Raw genomic sequence first — 21,309 nt, 5'->3', positions numbered from 1 at the left:
TAATTGCTCTATTTCTTTGCGAATTTTTATTGGAAATGAAATTTAGCTGATCCATTAGCTAAAAATGGGATTTGTTTACTAATATGTTTTTTTTTGGCAATTACTGTATGCCTATAAAATAAGTATTGATCCTAAGGGTCTTATTAGCTCTCTTGTATTCATCTGATTTTTCTAAGATGTAGAGTGAATGACTCAAATTATAAAGTTATCTAATTATTGATTTTTTATCATTCTTTTTTATTAAGAAATTTTTTATTCATCCCACATACCAACCACAGATCCCCCCCTTATCCCTCCTCCTGTTCCTCCCAGTCTTCCCCCCCATCCCATCCCCCATCCCCTCCTCCAAAAAGGTATGGCCTCCCTGGGGAGTCAGCAAAGCTTGGCACATTCAGGTGAGGTAGGTCCAAGCCCCTCCCCATGCATCAAAGCTGTGCAAGGTGTCCCATCATAAGCAATGGGCTCCAAAAAGGCAGTTCATGAACCAGGGATGGATCCTGTTCCCACTGTTAGGGGCCCCTCACACAGACCAAGCTACACAACTGTCTCGCCCATGCAGAGGGCCCAGTCCAGTCCCATGCAGGCTCCACATTATTGATTTTTTTTTTAAATTGGTTAATAACTGATTCACTTAAAATTCATTAAAGGTAATAATTCATAATTAGAAAGATGCAGAGTATAATATACTAGTTTACATATTTATACTATCTAATACCATGAGATCTTAACAGAATGCCATACCGTGTAACATCTTTTTTTTTTTTTTTCCCTGAGACAGGGTTTCTCTGTGTAGTTTTGGTGCCTGTCCTGGATCTCACTCTGTAGACCAGGCTGGGCTCGAACTCACAGAGATCCACCTGGATCTGCCTCCTGAGTGCTGGGATTAAAGGCATGGGCCACCATGGCCCGGTGGTGTGACATCTTTAAGCAAACAAAACATTATTAAACCAGTTTGGCTATTTCCTTTTCCCATATACTTGGTTTATCTTCCCCTTCCCCTCCCCATATCATCTCTTGGTCTAACATGTCTTTAAACAGACCTGGGATAAATGGACTTTATTATTAGTGACTTATGAATACCTGTGGTTAGTACACACACACACACACACACACACACACACACACACATATATATATATATATATATATATATATATATATATATATATATCCAGTTAGGGTTTCTATTGCTGTAAAGAGACATCATTACCATGTTAACTCTTATAAAGGAAAATATTTAATTGTGAGGTTCAGTCCATTATCATCATGGTGGGACATGATGGCATGCAGGCAGACATGGTGCTAGAGAAGGAGCTGAGGGTTTGTTCTACATCTTGATCTGCAGGCAACAGGAAGTGGTATGAGCAAAGGAGACCTCAAAGCCCACCCCCACAGTGACACACTTCCCCCAAAGGCCACACCTACTCTAACAAGGCCATACCTCTTATAGTGCCACTCGGTTTGGGTCCCATTTCCTTTCAAACTACCACACCTAGTTATGTACAAAGGTCAGTCATACTTTCTCTTAGAAAATACAGTTTGTCATCCTTAGTGAAATGTGATGGGTGAGAAGAGTAACAGCAGAGGAGTCCTTCACCTGCTTAGGCAGGAGAGAAATTTCTTTTCTTTCCTTCTTTTTTTGTCATGGAAGTAATTATTTGTTCTATGCAACAAAGGAGAATCTTCGTATTTTTTGACACGTGTATCTGAAAGCAATATTATAAATGTCAAACTGAGAATGGAGCCATGCAAATAATCAGTGTGATTCTACATAAATCAATGCCAGAAAATTTTGTATTTCTGGAAATAGCAACAAATGGAATAATTGAAAAGCAAGATAAAAATACATTGTATGACATCATGTCTTGGAAGCAGTAGCAATGCCACAGGTGAAATGCATTGTTCAGGTCCAAGGAAAGCAGAAATCAGAGCAGAAGCTGTTGCTATCTAGGAGCTGGTTATTGGCATGTCATTAAGTATTTCTTGCCAGGATCTCCAATTATGTGGCCGTTCTTTGACACAGTCTATAACCTGAGACCCTAAGACAGTGTAAGATAGATGATAATAGTTCATAGAGAAATTTCACATTCATTGTTGACTGATAGAAATACCTGATTTGTTGGTGCCTCAGGTCTACCCTGGCTTCATGTAAGCACCTATAAGGAGGAATAATGCCCTGGGATGTAAACTGATGTTGGTCTCAAGCCGTACGTAAGGTGTGGCTGTTTTTCTAGAGATGTTGATTGGAGGACAACATTAATGGTAAAGTTATATGAAAGTGTTGCAGTATTTAAAGGAATAAAGGTAAATTTTGCAGAAAGGACTGTGCTCACATCCTTTCCCTCTCCACTTGCAACCCTGGCACATGCTTTGCCTTCATCAGATTTTTCTTTTTCTTTTTCTTTTCTTTTCTTTTTTTTAGCTAGTCTATTTTTATTTTATTTTATTTTTTTCTGAATGCCGTTTATTGAAGAAGGGAGGAGGTCTTAAATACAGGCTTACAGCATAATGGGAGAACCCCAGAGGGCAGAAGTTCGCTACTGATGTTTTACAATCTTGGATCTAAGCTGTTAAAGCCCATTATGCAGGATACACAGACAAGGAACTTCCCTTAAGCATTCAGGAGGGTGGAACCTGGCAGGGAATTAGCATAGGGAGGATATCAAGGTCAAGGTCAGCAAGCAAGGCAACAATTACCCAAAACGGGGTGTGGGGCAGGGAAAATGAGCTTCTGACTAGGGTTGAGTGGGATGTCAGCAGGTTACCTTACTTGTCATGGAGATGCCTGCCCAGGCCACACAGGTGCTCTGTCTTAGGTTGGTGAATGCCCCTCAGGCATTACCCATCTCTGAATACTTATTATCATACAGGCTCAATCATGTGTGAGCTGCAGAGTTAACTGCTGCCAAAGATCTCAAAGTGGCACTGGGCTTGCAATCTCTCTCTGTGTGTGTGTGTGTGTGTGTGTGTGTGTGTGTGTGTGTGTGTGCGTGTGTGTGTGTGTTTTCATTTGTAGTTAGAGTTTTCTCTCCAGGACCTGCCAAGCCCGGCAGTCTGACAGCCCACTTATAAAATAATCACTCAGACGCTTATATTATTTAAACTGTTTGGCCTAATGGCTCAGGCTTCTTGCTATCTAGTTCTTCTATCTTAAATTAACCCATTTCTACTAATCTATACTTTGCCACGTGGCTCGTGGCTTACCTGTACCTTACATCTTCTTGTCGTGGCAGCGGCTGGCAGCATCTCTCTGCCTCAGCCTTCCACTTCTCAGAATTTTCTTCTCTGCTTGTTCTGCCTATACTTCCTGCCTGGCTACTGGCCAATCAGCATTTTATTTATACAGAGTGATATCCACAGCACTTCCCCTTTTCTTTTTTTTTTTTAAAGGAAGGTTTTAACTTTCACATAGTAAAATTACATACAACAAAATAGTTATCTAGCAAGAATTACAGTTACAATCTCTAGTCTATTTATAATATCTAGTCTATTTGTATTTGGCAAAATCAAAGAAGATATCCTATCTATCCTATATTTGTGAGTCTAAGGTTTCATATATAACTTATCTTTTATCATAACTGAGGAAATAACAATCTAGTCTTCAACTACATCAAAGGCCCCAGAAGAACATAATATTATCTGAGAACCGGAAGGACACAAGCAACTTTCAGGAGTCTTGCAGAGTAGACAGAGACAGTTGGCAGCCTGGACAGTCACCTAATGATCCATTGTAAAGTTGGGGCATCCGTCTTCAGCCCACAGGCCTAGAGTCTCTCAGTCATTTCTCTCTGTGTCCTGTAAAATGTCTGGCAGTTTCCTCTGTGAAGCAGGAACCTGAAGGACCATTTTGCCAAGCAAAATTCAGTGGTCACATTCCTATGAGTCCTGCATGTCCAGTTGATCAAACAGTCCAGGCAAGAACAGTTTCTTGCCCAAATGGCTATTTTTGCCAAGAAGAAGATAAACAATTGAAGAAATAGAGTTTCTTCAATGCCCATCCTCCTCTCTGAAGTAAATCGGTGCTGCCAGGAGCAGACATGTTTCATTGTCCAGAAAGTCTAAATTTTTTAAAACATTTTAAATGCCATATTCTGTAGGTCTTTTAAGTATTTGAAGATTACCTATCTATCAAAAATATATCTATATATACCTAGAAAACTAACATGCTACAAGTTCGACTATCATAGAAGACTAATTATTAATCTTTTTTTAAAATTTAATTTAATTTTATTTTACAATATAACTTAGTTCTACATATCAGCCACGGATTCCCTTGTTATCCCTCCTCCCGCCCCCTCCCCTTCCCCCCAGCCCACCCCCCATTCCCACCTCCTCCAGGGCAAAGCCTCCCCCGAGGATTGAGATCAACCTGGTAGACTCAGTCCAGGCAGGTCCAGTCCCCTCCTCCCAGGCTGAGCCAAATGTAAATTTTGCAGAAAGGACTGTGCTCACATCCTTTCCCCCTCCACTTGCAACCCTGGCACATGCTCTGCCTTCATCAGATTTTTCTTTTATAAAAAAAATTATATTTCTGTTACCATACAAAGTAATGATTGTCACTGTGGCATTGTTATACATATATAATCGTTACGCTTTGCTCTAATTTGCTCTCTCACTGCCTTCAGTGATCCTTCCTTCCCCAAGTATTTTAATGCCACATATCTTCTGTTAGCTTCTTGACCTCTTACTTGCTCCATTTAAACCTCTTCTACATCTTTCATAGCCCTGTTTCTGTTCCATCTCATATATATGTGTGTGTATACATAAACATATATGTGCATAGATACACATATATTTAAAGTCTAGATTCTGTAAATGAGAGAACATGACATTTCTCTTTCTGAATCTGCTTTATTTCACTCAACATAATGATCTCTAATATAGCCCATTATTCTGCAAATGTCATAATTTCATTTACTTTATGGCTGCAAAAAGTTTGTTTTGTACATGTACATTTTCATTATCTATTCTTCCATTTAAGGACATCTAGGCTGATTTCATAGCATATCCTGGATACTGTGAACAGTATCATAACATGGATGCTCAAGCAGCTCTATGGAAGCTGACTTAGGGTCTTTCAGGTCCATACCCAGGAGTTAAATAGCTGGGTCAATAGCAGTTTCAGTTTTAGCTTTTAAGAACTGTACTGATTTCCACAGCGGCTGCACCAGTTAATGTTATTCCCAGCAGTGGATTAGGTTTCCTTCTCCAGATGCTCACCAGCATTTGTTCCTTCCTTCCTTCCTTCCTCCCTTCCTCCCTTCCTTCCTTCCTCACTCCATTCTCATCCTGCCCCCCCCCCCCCCCGCCCCTCTCCTATCACCACCTCGTCACCTTTCAAGTCTACCATAATGGCTCTAACACCTGCTATTCTTCCAGGGATGCGGTATTGCTTTCTGTGAAAATTCCAGAGACTTCCACTCAGCCTTCTTCGTGAGCCAGAGAAAAAAGTTGGCAATTAAATGGTTGTCAAGATGTTTGCTTAAATTATGTTTTCAAGAACTATTAAAATACCTTTCAAGTGGGTTCCAAGATATACTGGAACTACTGTGAATTGTGTCCAATGAAAGACTCCATTATCACTTGATGGCCATTTTGAGTCTATTCACAGTGAACATTATTTGAAAGTCAGTTTAATTGCATTTTCTTTCCTCTGTAAACAATCAAATTGCTTACTTCAGTTTTCTTTGCAGAAGTTCATAGCAAGACTCACAGTGTATATACTAAGGCAGGTGCTTCGTCTCAATCACAAGTCACCCAGTCCGTATAGATGCTCTGGTTCTGTGAAGCTGCTTTTATTGGAAACCAGTTGAAAGACTCTGGTTCTGCTGTAGCTTCTGAAGTTACATTGCTGGTTAGGATACCTAGAGTTTTTTCTATACAGCCAAGCAATATTTTTGCAGATTAGCTAACCATTTTAATCCCTGGCTAATTTTAATTTGGTAATTAGTCATTGCCAAAGGTTCCCGTGAGTCAGTATTTGAAAATGCATGACCTTCCTTCATAATCCGTGTACTCCTGTGTCTTTAGTGTGGATGCCTGCTAGTTTACAAGTTACTCTACAATCCTTGTTCCCTACTGATACCAGACATCCCATCTGTGAGGGTAGTGTTAACTGTCAACTTCATGAAATCTAGAATCACCTGGAACACTCTGGACATGTCCTGGAAGGGGGGGGGGAGTTTTTTTGATTTCATGAATTAAGGTACAAAGACCTACCCATTGGGGGTGGCACCATGGCCTGGATAGGACCCTGGACTGTCTCCACAGAGAAAAGGAGCTGAGCTGCAGGAATTCCTAATTGTTCTCTGATTCCTGATGTTGATGTGATGTAACCAGCTGCTTCAACTCCTGATCTCTGAACCCTATCGTAGTAGTCAATATCCTTGAACTAGGCGTCAGAATAAACCTTCTCTCCCTTAAGGTGCTTTTGCCACAGCAACACATACACACAACTAAGACACATTCTAAGTGTATTGTGCCATACAATGTTTTCTCTACATTGGAAAGTAACCACAAGGATGCCTGATTTTCTGTAAATGATGCTTCATTTATTGGTTTATCATCTATCTATCTATCTATCTATCTATCTATCTATCTATCTATCTATCTATCTATCTATCTATCCATCCATCCATCCATCCATCCATCCATCCATCCATCCATCCATCCATCCATTCATCCATCTATCTATCTATCACCTATCTATTTTGGTTTTTCAAGACAGGGTTCCTCTGTATAACATCTCTGGTTGTCCTGGAACTCGCTTTGTAGACCAGGCTGGCCTCAAATTCAGAGATCCACCTGCCTCTGCCTCCCAAGTGCTTGGATTAAAGCTGTGCACCACCACCACCTTTGAAATGATGGTTTTTGATTTCTTAGTGAAGGGAGGAGCATGCTGTGAGCCATCTTAGGAGATGTAGCGATGTACACTTATGTGTACAGCTTTCTTGTGATAAATCCACTCTAACATTCTCAACTCTCTGAACCTATGATTGCTTCTTCAGAAACATAGTCCAAATGTTTTGACATTGTATCAACAGCAAAGTAAACTCTCAGAGCTAATTCTGGTGATATATACATATATGTGTATATATTTTTAAAATTGAAAATAAATTCTTGTTATACAGTATGTTCTGAACAGTTTCCCTTCCTCCTAGGTCCTCCCCACTTTCCCACTCTCCCAGCTCCAAGTTCTTTCTTTCTCCCTTTAGAAAACAGGCAACCAACCAAACAAAAACCAGTCAAATCAGAATAAAAAACAAAACAAAAACAAAAAAGCATAAGAAAGGCACACACACACACACACACACACACACACACACACACCTTAAAAATACAAAATTGGAAACCATAAGGTACAAACAAAAGACTAACAAGACCAAAAAAAAAAAAATATCCAAACAAAGCCATATGAGACCAAAAGTCTACAAAAATAACACTGAGTTCATTTTGTGTTGGCCAACTACTGCTGGGCATGGGGCCTACCTTTGAGTGTGGTTCATGCACCCAGTGAAACTCCACTGGACTAAACTAAATTTTTCTTTGCAAGTAGCTGGAGAGAATTTTTTGGTTAGGTATGGGAGCTTGTGTCTGCTTCTCCCTCCCAGTTCTGGAACCCCATCTTGGTTGAACTTATGCAGGCCCTGTGCATGCTGCTACAGTCTCTGTGAGTTCATATGTACCTCAGCTAATTCCAGCTTTAAAACAAGGAGTGAGTCTAGAAAATCTGGCTCAATTCAGCATTATATTTTATCTACTTTTGCTCATTCCTTGAAGATCTACTCAAAAATATTTTCAGGTTTGAGGTGATACGTATCACCAGAAATCTTGCAGTTCTCTTAATGTATAAGTCAATTCTGTTTTAGAGTTTGATTTTATTTATTAAATTATTTTTAAGATTCATTTAATTTTACTTTATGTGCATCAATGTTTTGCAGTATGTGCATGCGTGTGTGTGTGTGTGTGTGTGTGTGTGTGTGTGTGTGTGTGTGGTGCCTCTGGATCCCCAGAACTGGAGTTACAAATGCCTGTGAGCCACTGTGTGGATGCTGAGAACTAAACCTGGTCCTCTGCAAGAGCAGCAAATGCTCTTAATCACAGAGACAGCTCTCCAGCCCCAATTTCATTCTTTTAAAGCACGCTGAGATTTTGCCATCATGCTGGATCTTGAGGCAATAAGGGATTTTAATGGTTGATCGTAAGGAAAATGGCCAGCCATCTTCTTGTAGGTCCCACTCCCTCAAGGGAAGGCTGATCTCCACAGATCCTGAGAAAGCTATTTTCTACAGGGTTGTAATCTCAGCTCTGCTTGCATACATTCCAAGTTCCAGAATTCCACTCTTTTGTAACCAGCGCTCTTCTTGGCCATCAGTGGCAGACTCAGCCTGTGAATTTACCTGACATAGTTTTTAATCACCACAACTAAATTTTGTGTTTGGTTTCTAATAAGGGCTTCACACTTGCTTGCTTCCTTTTGTTGTTGTTGTTGTTGTTGTTTTTTTCCGAGACAAGTTTTCCTCTGTGTAGCCCTGGCTGTTCTGGAACTCATTCTGTAGATCAGGCTGGCTTTGAACTCAGATTCACCTGCCTCTGCTTCCCGAGCGCTGGGATTAAAGGTGTCGCCACCATCACCTGGCACTTCCTTCCTTTTTTTGTTCTGAGGAGTAGGGAATTTATTAGAAGATATATTAATGCCATCTATTGAGAAACAAAGGGGAGAGCATGCAAGCTCTGAGAGTTTAGGTCTCAGCACTAAAGACACACAGACTGGCAGGGTCTCTGAAGAGAATCAGACTTCATGTAACAGGGGAGGGAGTCTCTTTGTATGCCTTTAGTAATCATTTCTTAATTAAAAATACATGATAATTTTAAAGCTGTAACAGTTCTCTGCTTCTCTGACGAGCTGAGAGTTTGAAGATTTGAGCCTTCTTTTCTTCAAGGACCTGTATATTCATGTAAATTCTTTCATATTCCAGCCTGTATAGTAGTTATTACTGTTTTAATAATCGAATGAACCAGCCATAGACATCAGCTGTAACCCCAGGGTTCATCAGGTTCATCAGGATGACACTATACGTTGTGGATTTGTACCCTCCTGTTTCTCATCGATGAGGAGTTCAGCATCCAGGTCAAATCCAGACTCATCCAACCACTTCTCTTATTCCATCCTTGTTTCTCCTGAGGTATCTCCTTTTGTTAGTTTCTGTAGCAGTCAAGGTCTCATCAGAATATGGAAACAACTCAACAGAATTGAATATAAAGAATCGTTAGCTAGGTATGGCATTGCTAACTAGACAACTGAAAGGTAAATATCTTTCTCTCAAGTGCCCAGGAGGTAACAAAATGCAGTGATCACTGTTAGGGCCCAGGGAACAAAAGGAAAGACTGAAACTGTTAAAGCTCCTGAAGAGCTGAAACACTGCTTCTGAAGACGCCCCAAGCAGCTGGCCCTGGTGTCTCTGAATGCTAGAAAAGACCATGCACTCGAGGTGGGAAGCGCTGTCTGGAAGTTGGGGTACACAGTGAAGTTAGTAGTTGAAGACCGCAAACAGGATTCAGTGTTGCCATGGGAAAGTGCTCTAGCCACTGTGAAGGAGTGCTCCTGACCAGACATTGAGACGGTCAGCGGGTGATTTGGAAGCAAACAGGTAACAAACAGAAGAGACAAGTCCCTTCCTCCTCTGGTAGACTCCCTCAAGCACCCACTAACCGACCACCTGCAGGCAGCTTACAGAGTCAGGGCGTGGCTGCCCCGTTTCAGCTCTGTAGTCACAATACAGAACAAAGGATGGTGAATGTAGGTCCCAGAATAAGGGTCAGGAACCTGACCACCAACGCACTGTCCTAGTCGGATTAGTGCCAGATACCTCCTCCAAACAGAGGCATGGTTCTGGGAGAGCCCGAGAGTCTCTTGAAATGACGTAATTTCTTTGGTTTCTGAGAAGGGGAGGAAGAGGAGTGTCCTTTCCCTTTCTCTGTGTTGAGCTGCATTGGAGAGAGTGGCCACTGAAAGCAGATGTCCCATGACAGCTCAGCTGACTATGTCTTTAACCCACATTCTCCCAATGACCATGAAGAAAGTGATCCTGAGATGGAAACAGGGGGAGGATAAAGCAGACCTTCCTCTCAGGCAGCTCCTCTGTAGTAGGGTCCTAGACCATCTCAGACTTTAATCTGTTGTCATTTTTCTGTTATTCATGCATTTTTGTCAAGGGTCTGTAGGGCTGGATATAGTGAGTGTCTGGGTGAAGGAAGTGAATGCAGTGGGCAGGCATTGAAGGGGAGTGGTTGAGATAGTAAAGGTCAGAGCAGCCAGGGAGGCAATGCCAACCTTTAAAATACAGAGAGATGTATCTGTAAACAGAGTACAGGTTAATACACTAGGATGAATTGGCAAAAATGAATTGGGCTGTTTGGTGCAGAATGGATGAACAGTGCTGATGCTTGTGATGGGAAACTGCAATCTGATCACTTGTGGGTTTGCAGGGTGGTTCTGCTTCCTTCTGAGTGTTTCAGGAGCAGCATGATGCATGTCCTTTGATCCTTGGCTTTCATTCTGTCTTTTCAGAGTCTCAGTTTTTCTATGAAGTTTTTATTACCATGAAGTGGTTCCTTCATACTATTCATTTTTTAACATCCCCTGACTTTCATCTTTTTCTTTATCCACTGTACCCCAGATCTGATTCTTCAGAAGCCTTCACTAAAAGGTTCTTGCCTGTTTCCATCACCTCCCTTGTCTTCTCACCTTTCCCCCACATAAAGTCTTTGCCTATTGAACAGCGACTGTGTTCCGGGAGTGGCGGAATCTCTCCGGAGTCCTGCAATGGTCAGCATCTCTAGGCTTCTTTTTAAAGAAAACATTAGACTTCATAGATTGATTCCACTTATAATGTGGTACGGTCCTGAAGATTTGACGGGGTGGTTTAGAATTGAGGGCTGCAAATACATAGAAAGGCAAGATCTTTCATTTAATATAACTGCATGGAGGAAATGCCCATTGTTTAAGTGTCTACCAAAACTCTGAAAAATGAAGAATTTTTGACTTGAAAGTTAGTGAGCTGCAATTCTGAGATCACTGTACCCTTTTTATCTAGAAATTTCACGGAAGTACAAGTGCTTTCTTGGCTGTTTAAACAGTGAAAATAGATGATGTGAGAAAAATCTAAATCCCAATTATTGTCGGAGTAACTGACTACATTTCCAGAATTGCAGGTCCCTTATGGGAGGAGATAGAGCTGTGGGTGAAGGTTTCCTTGGGGGTAAATTCCAAATGAGAGCTCAGTGTCCCTGAATTGCCTTAGGACTAGAATGATGCTCAGACAATGGGAAGGAAAGGCCTAGAAGTGCTGGCTAGTGGAGCAGTAGGCTGCAGTGCCTGCCATTCTACTGACTGCATTTGTGTGCTGGGTCAAGCCGGTGTCCCCAGCTTCCTCACCTCCGAGGGCGAGGTTTGGAAGGACCATTTTTCCACAAGAAGAGAGCTTTCTTCTTCCCCCCCCCTCTAATGTCAAGCCATTCTTTTGTAAGGACCCTAGCTCCCGTATGAGGAGACTGGCAGTTATTTATTCATTTGGTCTTATTTTTCCGAGAGACATTATCAATAACCATGTAGTGAACGTCAGCCACATATAGGGCATCGTGGCAGTGTTAGGGACTGAGCTATTAACAAACCAGGCATGCCTGTCATCACTGGTTACTCCACCATTCTTCCAAAAGAGCAGATTTGAACTTATTTTTGTCATTAAGGGCTTTCCCTGTTTGGCAGATTAAAAATTATAGTGCAAATCCTTGAGGATAAATTCATAGGATTTTGTATTTCGAGTGATTGTTACAACACTGACGTTTTATTCTTAAAAACCAAAACCTGAACCAAAAGAGACACAGGAGCTGGAGAGTTGACTTGGTGGTTGAGAGCACTGGCTGCCCTTCTGGATGACCCAGGTTCAATTCTCAGCATCCACATTGGCTGGTTACCACTGTCTGTAATTCCAGTTCTAGGGGGATTTGATGCCCTCTTCTGGCCTCCTCATGTACCAGGAATACATGTGGTGAACAGGCATACATGCAGACAGAATCTCTATATACACACAAAAATGATAAGATACTAATAAAAAAAAAACATTCTATTTTGTTATTTTCATGTATGCATCTGTGTGAGTGAAAGCCACTTGTGTGCAGGTACCAGGGGAGGCCAGAAGAGGGCATCAGATCGTTTGGAGCTGGAATTACAAGTGGTTATGAATTGCCCAGCATAGGTGCTGGAGACTGTAGGTCCTCTGAAAAAGTGCAAACATTCTTCGCTGCTCAGCCACCTCTGCAGCCTGCCCTTCCTTCTTTCCGTCCTTTTTTTATTCTCTCTCACAATTTTGAAAAATGTGTGTGTGTGTGTGTAAATTGCAAGGCCTTTACTCACTGTGGCTTTGACCTGCTCTTGTCTTCTTCAAGCATGATGAGTCACTGTAGACCAACTTTAATGTTCTTTCAAGGATTTCAAACTATTTTTGTGATTTAAGACATGTATAGTTCCCTTTCATATTCAGTCTTGGGCAGAGCTCTGGCACAAGCTTCCCAGAAATGTAAGCAGTAGTGTCATTTCAAAATGGATGCTTGCTTAGAACCTTGACTGCCTCAGGAATCCACCTCAGGGATCATTTGACTACACAGCACTTGCCGCTAAATGTCTGAAAAACAGTCACTTTAATAAGGCTATGCGATAAAAAGACCACATGTGGATTTTATTGATTTATTTTATTCATTTTACATACCAACCGCAGATCCCCCTCTCATCCCTCCTCCCGCTCCCCTCACCCCTCGACCCCTCTTCCCCTCCTCCAACAGGGTAAGTTCACCCAGGGGGAGATGGGGGGACAGCTAAGCCTGGTTCATTCAGTTGAGGCAGGACCAAGCCCTTCCCCACTTCATCAGGGGTGAGCAAGGTGTCCGACCATAGGTAATGGGATCCCGAAAGCCAGCTCATGCTCCAGGGCTAGATCCTGATCACGCTGCCAGGGGCCCCTCAAACAGACTCAGCTACACAACTGTCTCCCGTGTGCAGAGGGTCTAGTCCGGTCCCAGGCAGGTTCCCAGCTGTCGGTCTAAAGTTCGTGACTTCCTTTGAGCTTGGTTCCATATGTGGATTTTAAATGTACCGATTGTACTGTTCTCCGACACTTTGAAATAAAGTCACATGATTCCGAATCTGAATTTCAAAAGTAGCTCATTTCATGTAGTTGTTTTCTGTGTGCATTCAGTTTTCTTTGGTGGCGCTTCAGTCATGTGTTTGGTGGGTCTTTGTAGACGTCCTAAGATAATCCCTGACATCAAAAAGGCTTTCGATCCTAGAGGAGACATATGTCCCTTAGTGATAGAGTATTGGCCTACCTTGTGCAAGGCTTTGATCTCCAGCACCGTTAAAAAATATCATATAGTTAGAACCAATTTGATAGCCTTGTAATCCCAGAATTTGTAAGGCTAAGGAAAGAGAATCATGAGTTCAAGACCAGCTTGGGCTAAATAATGAGTTAAAGCATTGGGCCTAACATACAAAGGAGCAAACAGAAAACACACAGACTGGGGCCAGGCATTCCCTGTGGAACCCCTTTCCTAGAGTGCTGTATCAGGACCCTTTCTCCAGCTGACTTTTTTTCTTTTGAAAAATAAATGTATATTTGATTATTTGAAATTAAAATATAATTGCATTATTTCCCCTTCCTTCAATCCCTTCCATGTACACCCTCCCGGCCAACCTCCTCTTAAATTCATTGCCTCTTTTTCTTTGTTATTTGTTACCTATATGAATAAATGCGCAAATACACACACACACACACACACACACACACACACACACACACATACGTAAATTGCTAAGTCCATTTAGTGTATGATTACAGGGCTGACCACGTGGAATAGGATAACAAATCGGGGCCTTATTCCTAGGGAGGACTGTTTCTCATGTTCTCAGAGGCTCAGGGAGGCTCTCAGTTGCCTGTCGTCCTTTGTCTAGGGTGCAGCCCTGTGAAATTTACTTGTAGAATATCAGATGATTGTAAACTAGGCATAACTCTTTACCCACTCAATCCAATTTAGACATCTCACAAAGCAAAGCTGCAGCAGCAGGAAATAGCTGTGTGTATGTTTGTGTGTCTCTTTGAGGTGTGGGGATTTTCAAAGGTTTTACTTTTCTGGGTACTTAGGTTTATAAACCTGCTGCCTTCTTTCCCCATATTTGAAAAGAAATTGGGAAACAAAATTTGGTAAAGGAAAAGGGATGTGTTTGCAGTTTGCCCATCGATAGGTAGGGATGCCTAATTTCCTGCTCATCTCACCTGTTACCATCTTGCAATTTATAAGAAGCCATGAGAAAGGGGGAATTTATCCATAAGATGGCAAAGCAGTTCCTGGAGGAAGGGACCCAGACGCCAGGCTCTCTGTTTTCTGTTATGATGTCAGCTTTTTATCTAATCCCTGGCCAAAGAAAGTAGAATCTTAAAGATGCTTCATTTTGAAGGGAAAGGAATCTGGGAGCTTTGTGGTTCATAAGATCCCTGTGTATACCTAGAACGCCGGTGCTTTTCAGCTTGGCGGAATTCTTTGTCCATTCTTTCACTGTAGCTCCATTCACATGGAGGCAAAAAAAAGACAGGTGATGACCGAATAGCTGGAGTGAGGGGCACAAGTCTGCCTTTACAGTATCTTCTTCCCTGCCAAGTCTTTGGCTTAAGATCAAGGTTAAAAAATATGTGAAACACATGTTCTTTTGTATCATTATATTCACCAGCTGTCATTGGTCACTCATGTGTTTCCAGTCCTTTGTGTTGTGGTTGTCCCTGGATTACCTTGTCTCAGGCGTCATTTTATTTTACTCATAATTCCTATGTCTTTTAATGTTCTCAATGGTAAGTAAACACTTGAAACTAGAAATTGTTAAATTTACTTCATTTTGTTTGTGTCTGAAATGTGGATAGTCCCCATCTTTGACTCATCCTGTTAAGTTCAGTTTGCCTGGGTTAATTTGTCTCTCTCTAACTTTCTCATAATCCTTATTTTATTCTGATCATAGTCAGTCATTTTACTGGTCCAGTATATAGAGAAAGCACAACAGTATTCAATTTATGCTATGTGTGAGTGATTATAATACTTCAGTGTGTTGACTATTTTTATTTTCTAGTAGTGAGAACATTTATTTATTTATTATTTTCCGAAAGAGTCTTTTATGGCCATGTGAAACAATGTCTTGAGGGCTGGTGACATGAATGTGGGTAAAAAAGAATTTACCAAGGGTCCAAACAGTCAGAGTGAAAATTGATTGACGTATACTTCACGAAAGGCAGGTTCTTAGAAAGGATGTAGCTGAGGGGATCTTGGCTGTAGGAGGGAATGGGGATTTTTTTAATGACAGTATAATAATTAGCAGAGAAGTTACTTGGTCTTATCTTTGAGCTGTTTGCAGGCATTCACATGTGGCAGGCTCCTTAGTATCTTAAGGAGTAAATTTCACAGTGCTGTCTCTCTGATCATTTAGTGTTGGGTGTCAGCTGTAAATGTCGGTGTAAGTGACTGTGATTAGCCTCCAGGTAGGTCACAGCCCAGTTGTTAAAGTATGGGACTCTCCAGCCTTCTGTCCCTTCACCCATGTAGTAGTGCCCATTGGCTTTGTTTTTGCAATCCTCCTGTCTCAGTTTACCAAGTACTGCAATTACACGTCCACTAATATATGATTTTTCAGTTAGACACAAACTGCTACTACCACCTATACAGATGAATGCAGAGGAATGGGGTGGATGTTTTGAGTAAAGGAAATTCCCCACTGTAAGAGACCTAAACCATCAAAATTCGGGTTTTATCAGAGTTAAGAATCATTCTGCTTGACAACACAGTCACATGCATGTTTACTCCCTGCAGCTAGGACAGGTCCGCTAGTGTTCTATCTTAAGTGTGGAGGAAATGTTTTCGCAGTTTCTACTGCGTGGCTAATGGGTCTATGCCCAAACTAGCCACGGCAGTTTTGAAGACTCTGACTCTGTGTCAAATCCTTTCAGCTGAACTCCCGCCCCCGTACACAGCCATCGCCAGTCCAGGAGCCAGTGGCGTTCCCGTGATCAACTGCCGGGTGTGCCAGTCACTAATCAACTTGGATGGTAAACTTCACCAGCATGTGGTTAAATGCACAGTTTGCAATGAAGCTACGGTAGGTGGCGATTTTCATCAAAAACATAGCTCACTAATGGATGTCTTATTTCTAAAGGAAGCCCTTCAGTAGTGTTATTTAAGTGCCAATGTGGGCATGTACAACTATGATGATCCTTTTCACTGTTTCTTCTGCCTGTCTTTTGTTATATAAGGATGCCTCTACGTGTTTAGGATAACAGCACTACAATTTTTCTTGGTTAACTATAATGTCTTTTTCATTCTTTACATATGGTAGGTATTTATATTTGTCTTTAGTATCTGTCCATTTTAGTACAAATCTTACTGGGCTTTACTGTAAATGTGATCTACATCTATTTTGTAGAAAACTGTTTATTTAATATCCATATAATATCAGCATTCTCTTTCTTTGATTATAAATTTATTGTTTCCTTTTGTGCCAAACTGCTTATTTTTTTTTAAGATTTATTTATTTATTATATATACAGCATGTATGACTGCAGGCCAGAAGAGGGCAGCAGATCTTGTTACAGATGGTTGTGAGCCACCATATAGTTGCTGGGAATTGAACTCAGGACCTCTGGAAGAGCAGTCAGTGCTCTTAACCTCTGAGCCATCTCTCCAGCCCCTACAAACTGCTTATTTTTAAGTAGCCTAGCATTTAATCCGTTTGCTAGATATTAATGCAATGAAAATTTTAAATAATCAAAGAGTGCTTTTAAAAAACTGATCTTTGGGAAGAATAACTAAATCTAAGCAAAATTTTTACAGTTTCAAATAGTATGTGGTAAGGGATATACTATTTAGTTGCTCTCTGTTCCTACTTGTATAGTTAGACTTTAAAATTTTTCAGTCTCTTTTGAAATCTGCAATTAACTATGAATCAAATTTTGGTGTTTGTATTTTATTCCTGTTTGGAAAACTGTTAAGAAGTTTGCTAGGGATCATTGTCTGTAATAACCACAAATCATAGATACTGGGCTTCATATGTTTGATAGAAAGTTGTAAAATAAAACTAATTTGGAAAGCAGTGTATTTCATTGCAATTTTTTTTTCCTGCAAGGTATAGCCCATCATTTAGAGAAATTTGTCATGATAAATAGTCATAACTACAAAGCTAGCTAGCATGTAAGTTGATCAATGACTGGTGAACTTAATTAGGATCATCTTCTGTTGTGCTCTATGTAGGCTAGGCTAGCAAATAAAAGTGGTCAGACATAAGTATTGATTTTAAAAGGCAGAGCTTTGAAGCTTTTCTTGGATTTAGTATCTTCTTCCGTTCTGCTGTATCTATCCATGTATATTTGAGATGGTGTCCATCTTAGATGGTTTCTATTGCTGTGAAGAGACATCATGACCATGGCAACTCTTAAAGAAAACATTTAATTAGGTGGCTTGCTTATAGTTTCAGAGGTTCAGTCCATTATTATCATGACAGGGAGCATGGAGGTGTGCAGGCAGACATGGTTTTGGAGAAATAGCGGCGTGTCCTACATCTTGCAGGCAACAGGAAGTTGACTTACTGTTACACTGAGGGAAGCTTGAACAAAAGAGACCTCAAAGCCCACCCCTATAGTGACACACTTCCTCCAACAAGGCCACAGTTCCTAGTAGTACCATTCCCTTTGGGGGGCATTTTCTTTTATCTTTTCTTTTTTTAAAATTTATTGTGTATACAGTGTTTACTTGCATGTGTCCCTGGAGGCCAGAGGAGGGCTCCAGATCTCATTATAGAGGGTTGTGAGCCACCATGTGGTTGCTGAGAATTGAACTCAGAACCTCTGGGAGAACAGCCAGTGCTCTTAACTACTGAGCCATCTTTTCAGCCCCATAGCCATATATCTACTTTTTTTGTTTTTTAAAATTATATTTATTTATTATACATACAGTGTTCTGCCTGCTCCCTACAGGCCGGAAGAGGGCACCAGATCTCATTGTAGGTAGTTGTGAGCCACCATGTGGTTGCTGGGAATTGAACTCAGGACCTCTGGAAGAACAGCTAGTGCTCTTAACTTCTGAGCTATCTCTCCTGCCCTTTTTTTTTTCTGTTTGTTTTTTGAGACAGGGTTTCTCTGTATAGCTTTGGAGCCTTTCCTGGAACTCACTCTTTAGACCAGGCTGGCCTCAAACTCACAGAGATCCGCCTGCCTCTGCCTCCCAAGTGCTGGGATTAAAGGTGTGTGCCACCACCACCCGGCAGGGGACATTTTCTTTCATACCACTACAGTGATTTGGGGATGTGGGTGTGGGTGGGTTGTGTGGTACATGTGCATATGGAAGCCAGAGAGGGATTAGGATGCCTTCCTCTGTTACTCTTGGCCTTACTCCCTTAAGACAGGCTCTCTCACTGAAGCAGAAGCTCAGCCTTTCAGCTAGGCTGACTGTCTAGAGATTCCTCTACCTCTGACTGTCCCTGCACCCTACAATGCTGGAGTTACAGGGGTGTGCAGTCGTGCCTATCTCTTTATGTAGATGTTGGGAGTGCAAATTCAGGTTCTCAGGCTTGCACAGCAAGTACTTTTACCCATGAGCATTCTCTCCAGTCCCTCTAGGCACATCGTCTTACTACATAGTTCAGGTTCCCTCAAGGTCGTGATCCTCCTGCCTCAGCTCCTGGGAGTGTTAGGATTACAAGAATGTGTCCCCATGCTTGGCTTTTGTTAGTGATAAGAACACACACACACACACACACACACACACACACAAGTTTTAAGGCTTTGTGCTTACTCTTTGGAAGTAAACAGAACAAAGTAGGTCATTCATGCTGAAACCTTAAAGTTTCTGAAAGTTCAACAAACAGGATCAGTTGGTCAGTGATTCATTTGTACAGGACCAGTGCAGTTCAGGACTTTGGTGCCTAAAGGAAATTATGGCGATTCCTTCCCCCGTGGAGTAAAGAAATGTAAGCAATCATGGAGACACTAGACTAGCTAATAGCATGTAACCAGACTGACTTGTTTCCTAGCTCTAACTTTACAAAGGAGGACAGAGGTGAAAAGAAAGTTTGGAGGAGTGCCTTGACGTGTGACTTGATAATGTCCACATGTAATTTGATCATAAGCTTGTACATGAATTGTTGTGAGGCACCCGGGATTGGCTTCAGAGAAAATGTCGGAAGTAATGAATGGAATGGGCTCAGGTCCAACAGTGAGTCTCTGCACCCACTGTCTCTGTCCCCTACGGCATTCCCTTCCCAAGCACCTGAAATGGGGCCTCGGAGTCTGTTCTTTGTGGTAGCCACTCTGATAAGAACCTGGTATGTCTGTCAAGATTAAATGGCCCAGAGCTAATTGTGGGCCTGAGATTCAAAGGCAGACAGACTGGACTGTGAGTCCCTGTTTTCTGCTCAGTAACTGTATCTTGGGGGACTTCATATCTTAAACTGTGACTTCATAAAATAATACCAATTTGTATAATTGTTGTGGGAAACAGGAGTAAAATACCCAGCATAGTTATTGACAAAGCTACTTTTAATATTATTATTGTTGTTATTTGAGACAGGATCTCACTGTGTAGCTCTGGCTGTTCTGGAACTATGTTGACCAGGGTGGCTGGGAACTCAGAGAGATCCACCTGCTTCTGGCTTCTGAGTGCTGGGATTAAAGGCGTGCATCACCATGCCCAGCTAGACAACTTTGTTTTGCCAAATAGTAATTTTAAAACATGTGCTTGGGCTGGAGAAACGGCTCAAAGGCTGTTCAACCACTTGTTGCTCTTGCAGAGGACCTGGGTTCAGTTCCCAGCACCGTTTGGTAGCTAGCAAGATTCTATTGTAACTCCAGTTCCAGATGACCCTGGAACTGTGCTCTTGCAGAGGACCTGGGTTCAGTTCCGAGCACTGTTTGGTAGCCAGCAAGATTCTATTGTAACTCCAGTTCCAGATGACCCATTGCTCTCTTCTGGCCACAGGCACTGCACACGCGTGCTGCACAGACACACCTGCAGGCAAAATGGCCATATACATAAAATAAAATAAATAAGTCTCAAAACAAAACAAAAGTGTGCTCCAGGGCATGTCTCTTCCCGTTTCCCATGCAGACCAAACAGGACACGGGGAGGGGTGGCACTGAGGGCTAGGGCTCAAAATCTAACTTTTGCCGTGTGTTATAAGCGAAGGGACTGATGTCTAGAAGTGAGAAAGTAATAAAGTGTGTGTGAAAAATCTTATCCATTGTCAAACATACATTTTATTTGTCAAACAAACATACATAAAAAAGTAACAAACATAAATAAGCCCAAATTCTGTTTTTCTGGGTGCTTCTCATACTATAGATATACATATCCTTGATGTTTGTGAGCATTAAACATTCAGATTAGTTACCTGAAATATAATTTTAATTAATTATAGATTGTTTTTTACTAACATTTATGTATTTCTATTACAGTTCTTTGCTTAAAATATTTGGAATTCTTTTTGCATTTTTTAAAGAATAAGTGTTAAAAAATTGTGCTTTGTATGGATGCTTCTCCAGTTCCATCACTTATGTAACAATATGCCCATAGGAAACATTTAGTACACAATGCGTACTGAGCATCCCAGCTTGCCTGCACAGTATGCTCACTGTGCAGTGTAGGGTTCTTCCCGTGCTGATCAAGGGGCTGAGAGCTGTAGCTTGCTGCTGATGCCCAAGAACTTCTTCAGAGAATCTCATACTTCATATTGCTAGCACTGAAAAAGATTAAAAAAAAAATCAACATTCTAAGAATGCTTTCTACTGAACACAGACTTCTTTCTTCACATCACCAAGTTACCGACAAGCTGCAAGTGTGACTATTATAATTTAAGGACTCCCTGCAGTTAAATATGAAACATTCCCAAATGCCCATCATCCTATTCTACAAATGTTAACACACTGTACATGCTTTTCTTTCTAAATAAATTTTACTAGTATAAATTTATCAAATGCAGAAAATTAATGTTGACATCATTCTGCTGTCTAATCTTATTATTTTTTCAATTTTATTTATTTACTTCTCTTTTTCTCTTCCTTCCTTCTTTCATTCCTTCCTTCTTCCTTCCTTCCTTTTTCTCTCTTTCTTTTTTTCTTTATGTGTATGAGAATTTTGCCTGCTTGGGTATCTGTGTACCACATGTGCACAGTGCCTGTAGAAGCCAGAAGAGGGAGTCAGATCCCTTAGAACTGGAGTTCTTGATCTCTG

General features: G+C 41.2%; 1 protein-coding gene across 1 annotated transcript in view; it reads left to right on the top strand.

Moving 5' to 3' along the window:
- The window catches only part of Pip4p2 (phosphatidylinositol-4,5-bisphosphate 4-phosphatase 2), a 61,890-nt gene that overhangs the window by 12,549 nt on the left and 28,032 nt on the right, over nucleotides 1-21,309 (top strand). The window contains exon 2 of the mRNA XM_006983275.4: nucleotides 16,041-16,189. Within this exon, the coding sequence (XP_006983337.1) occupies nucleotides 16,041-16,189 (149 nt within the window). The remainder of the gene's footprint in view (nucleotides 1-16,040; nucleotides 16,190-21,309) is intronic.

This window comes from Peromyscus maniculatus, chromosome 2 (genome assembly GCF_049852395.1).
Source record: "Peromyscus maniculatus bairdii isolate BWxNUB_F1_BW_parent chromosome 2, HU_Pman_BW_mat_3.1, whole genome shotgun sequence".
In the NCBI taxonomy this organism is placed as follows: domain Eukaryota; kingdom Metazoa; phylum Chordata; class Mammalia; order Rodentia; family Cricetidae; genus Peromyscus; species Peromyscus maniculatus.
Note: the sequence above shows the minus strand (reverse complement) of the source record. Positions and strands in the feature narration are given on the sequence as shown.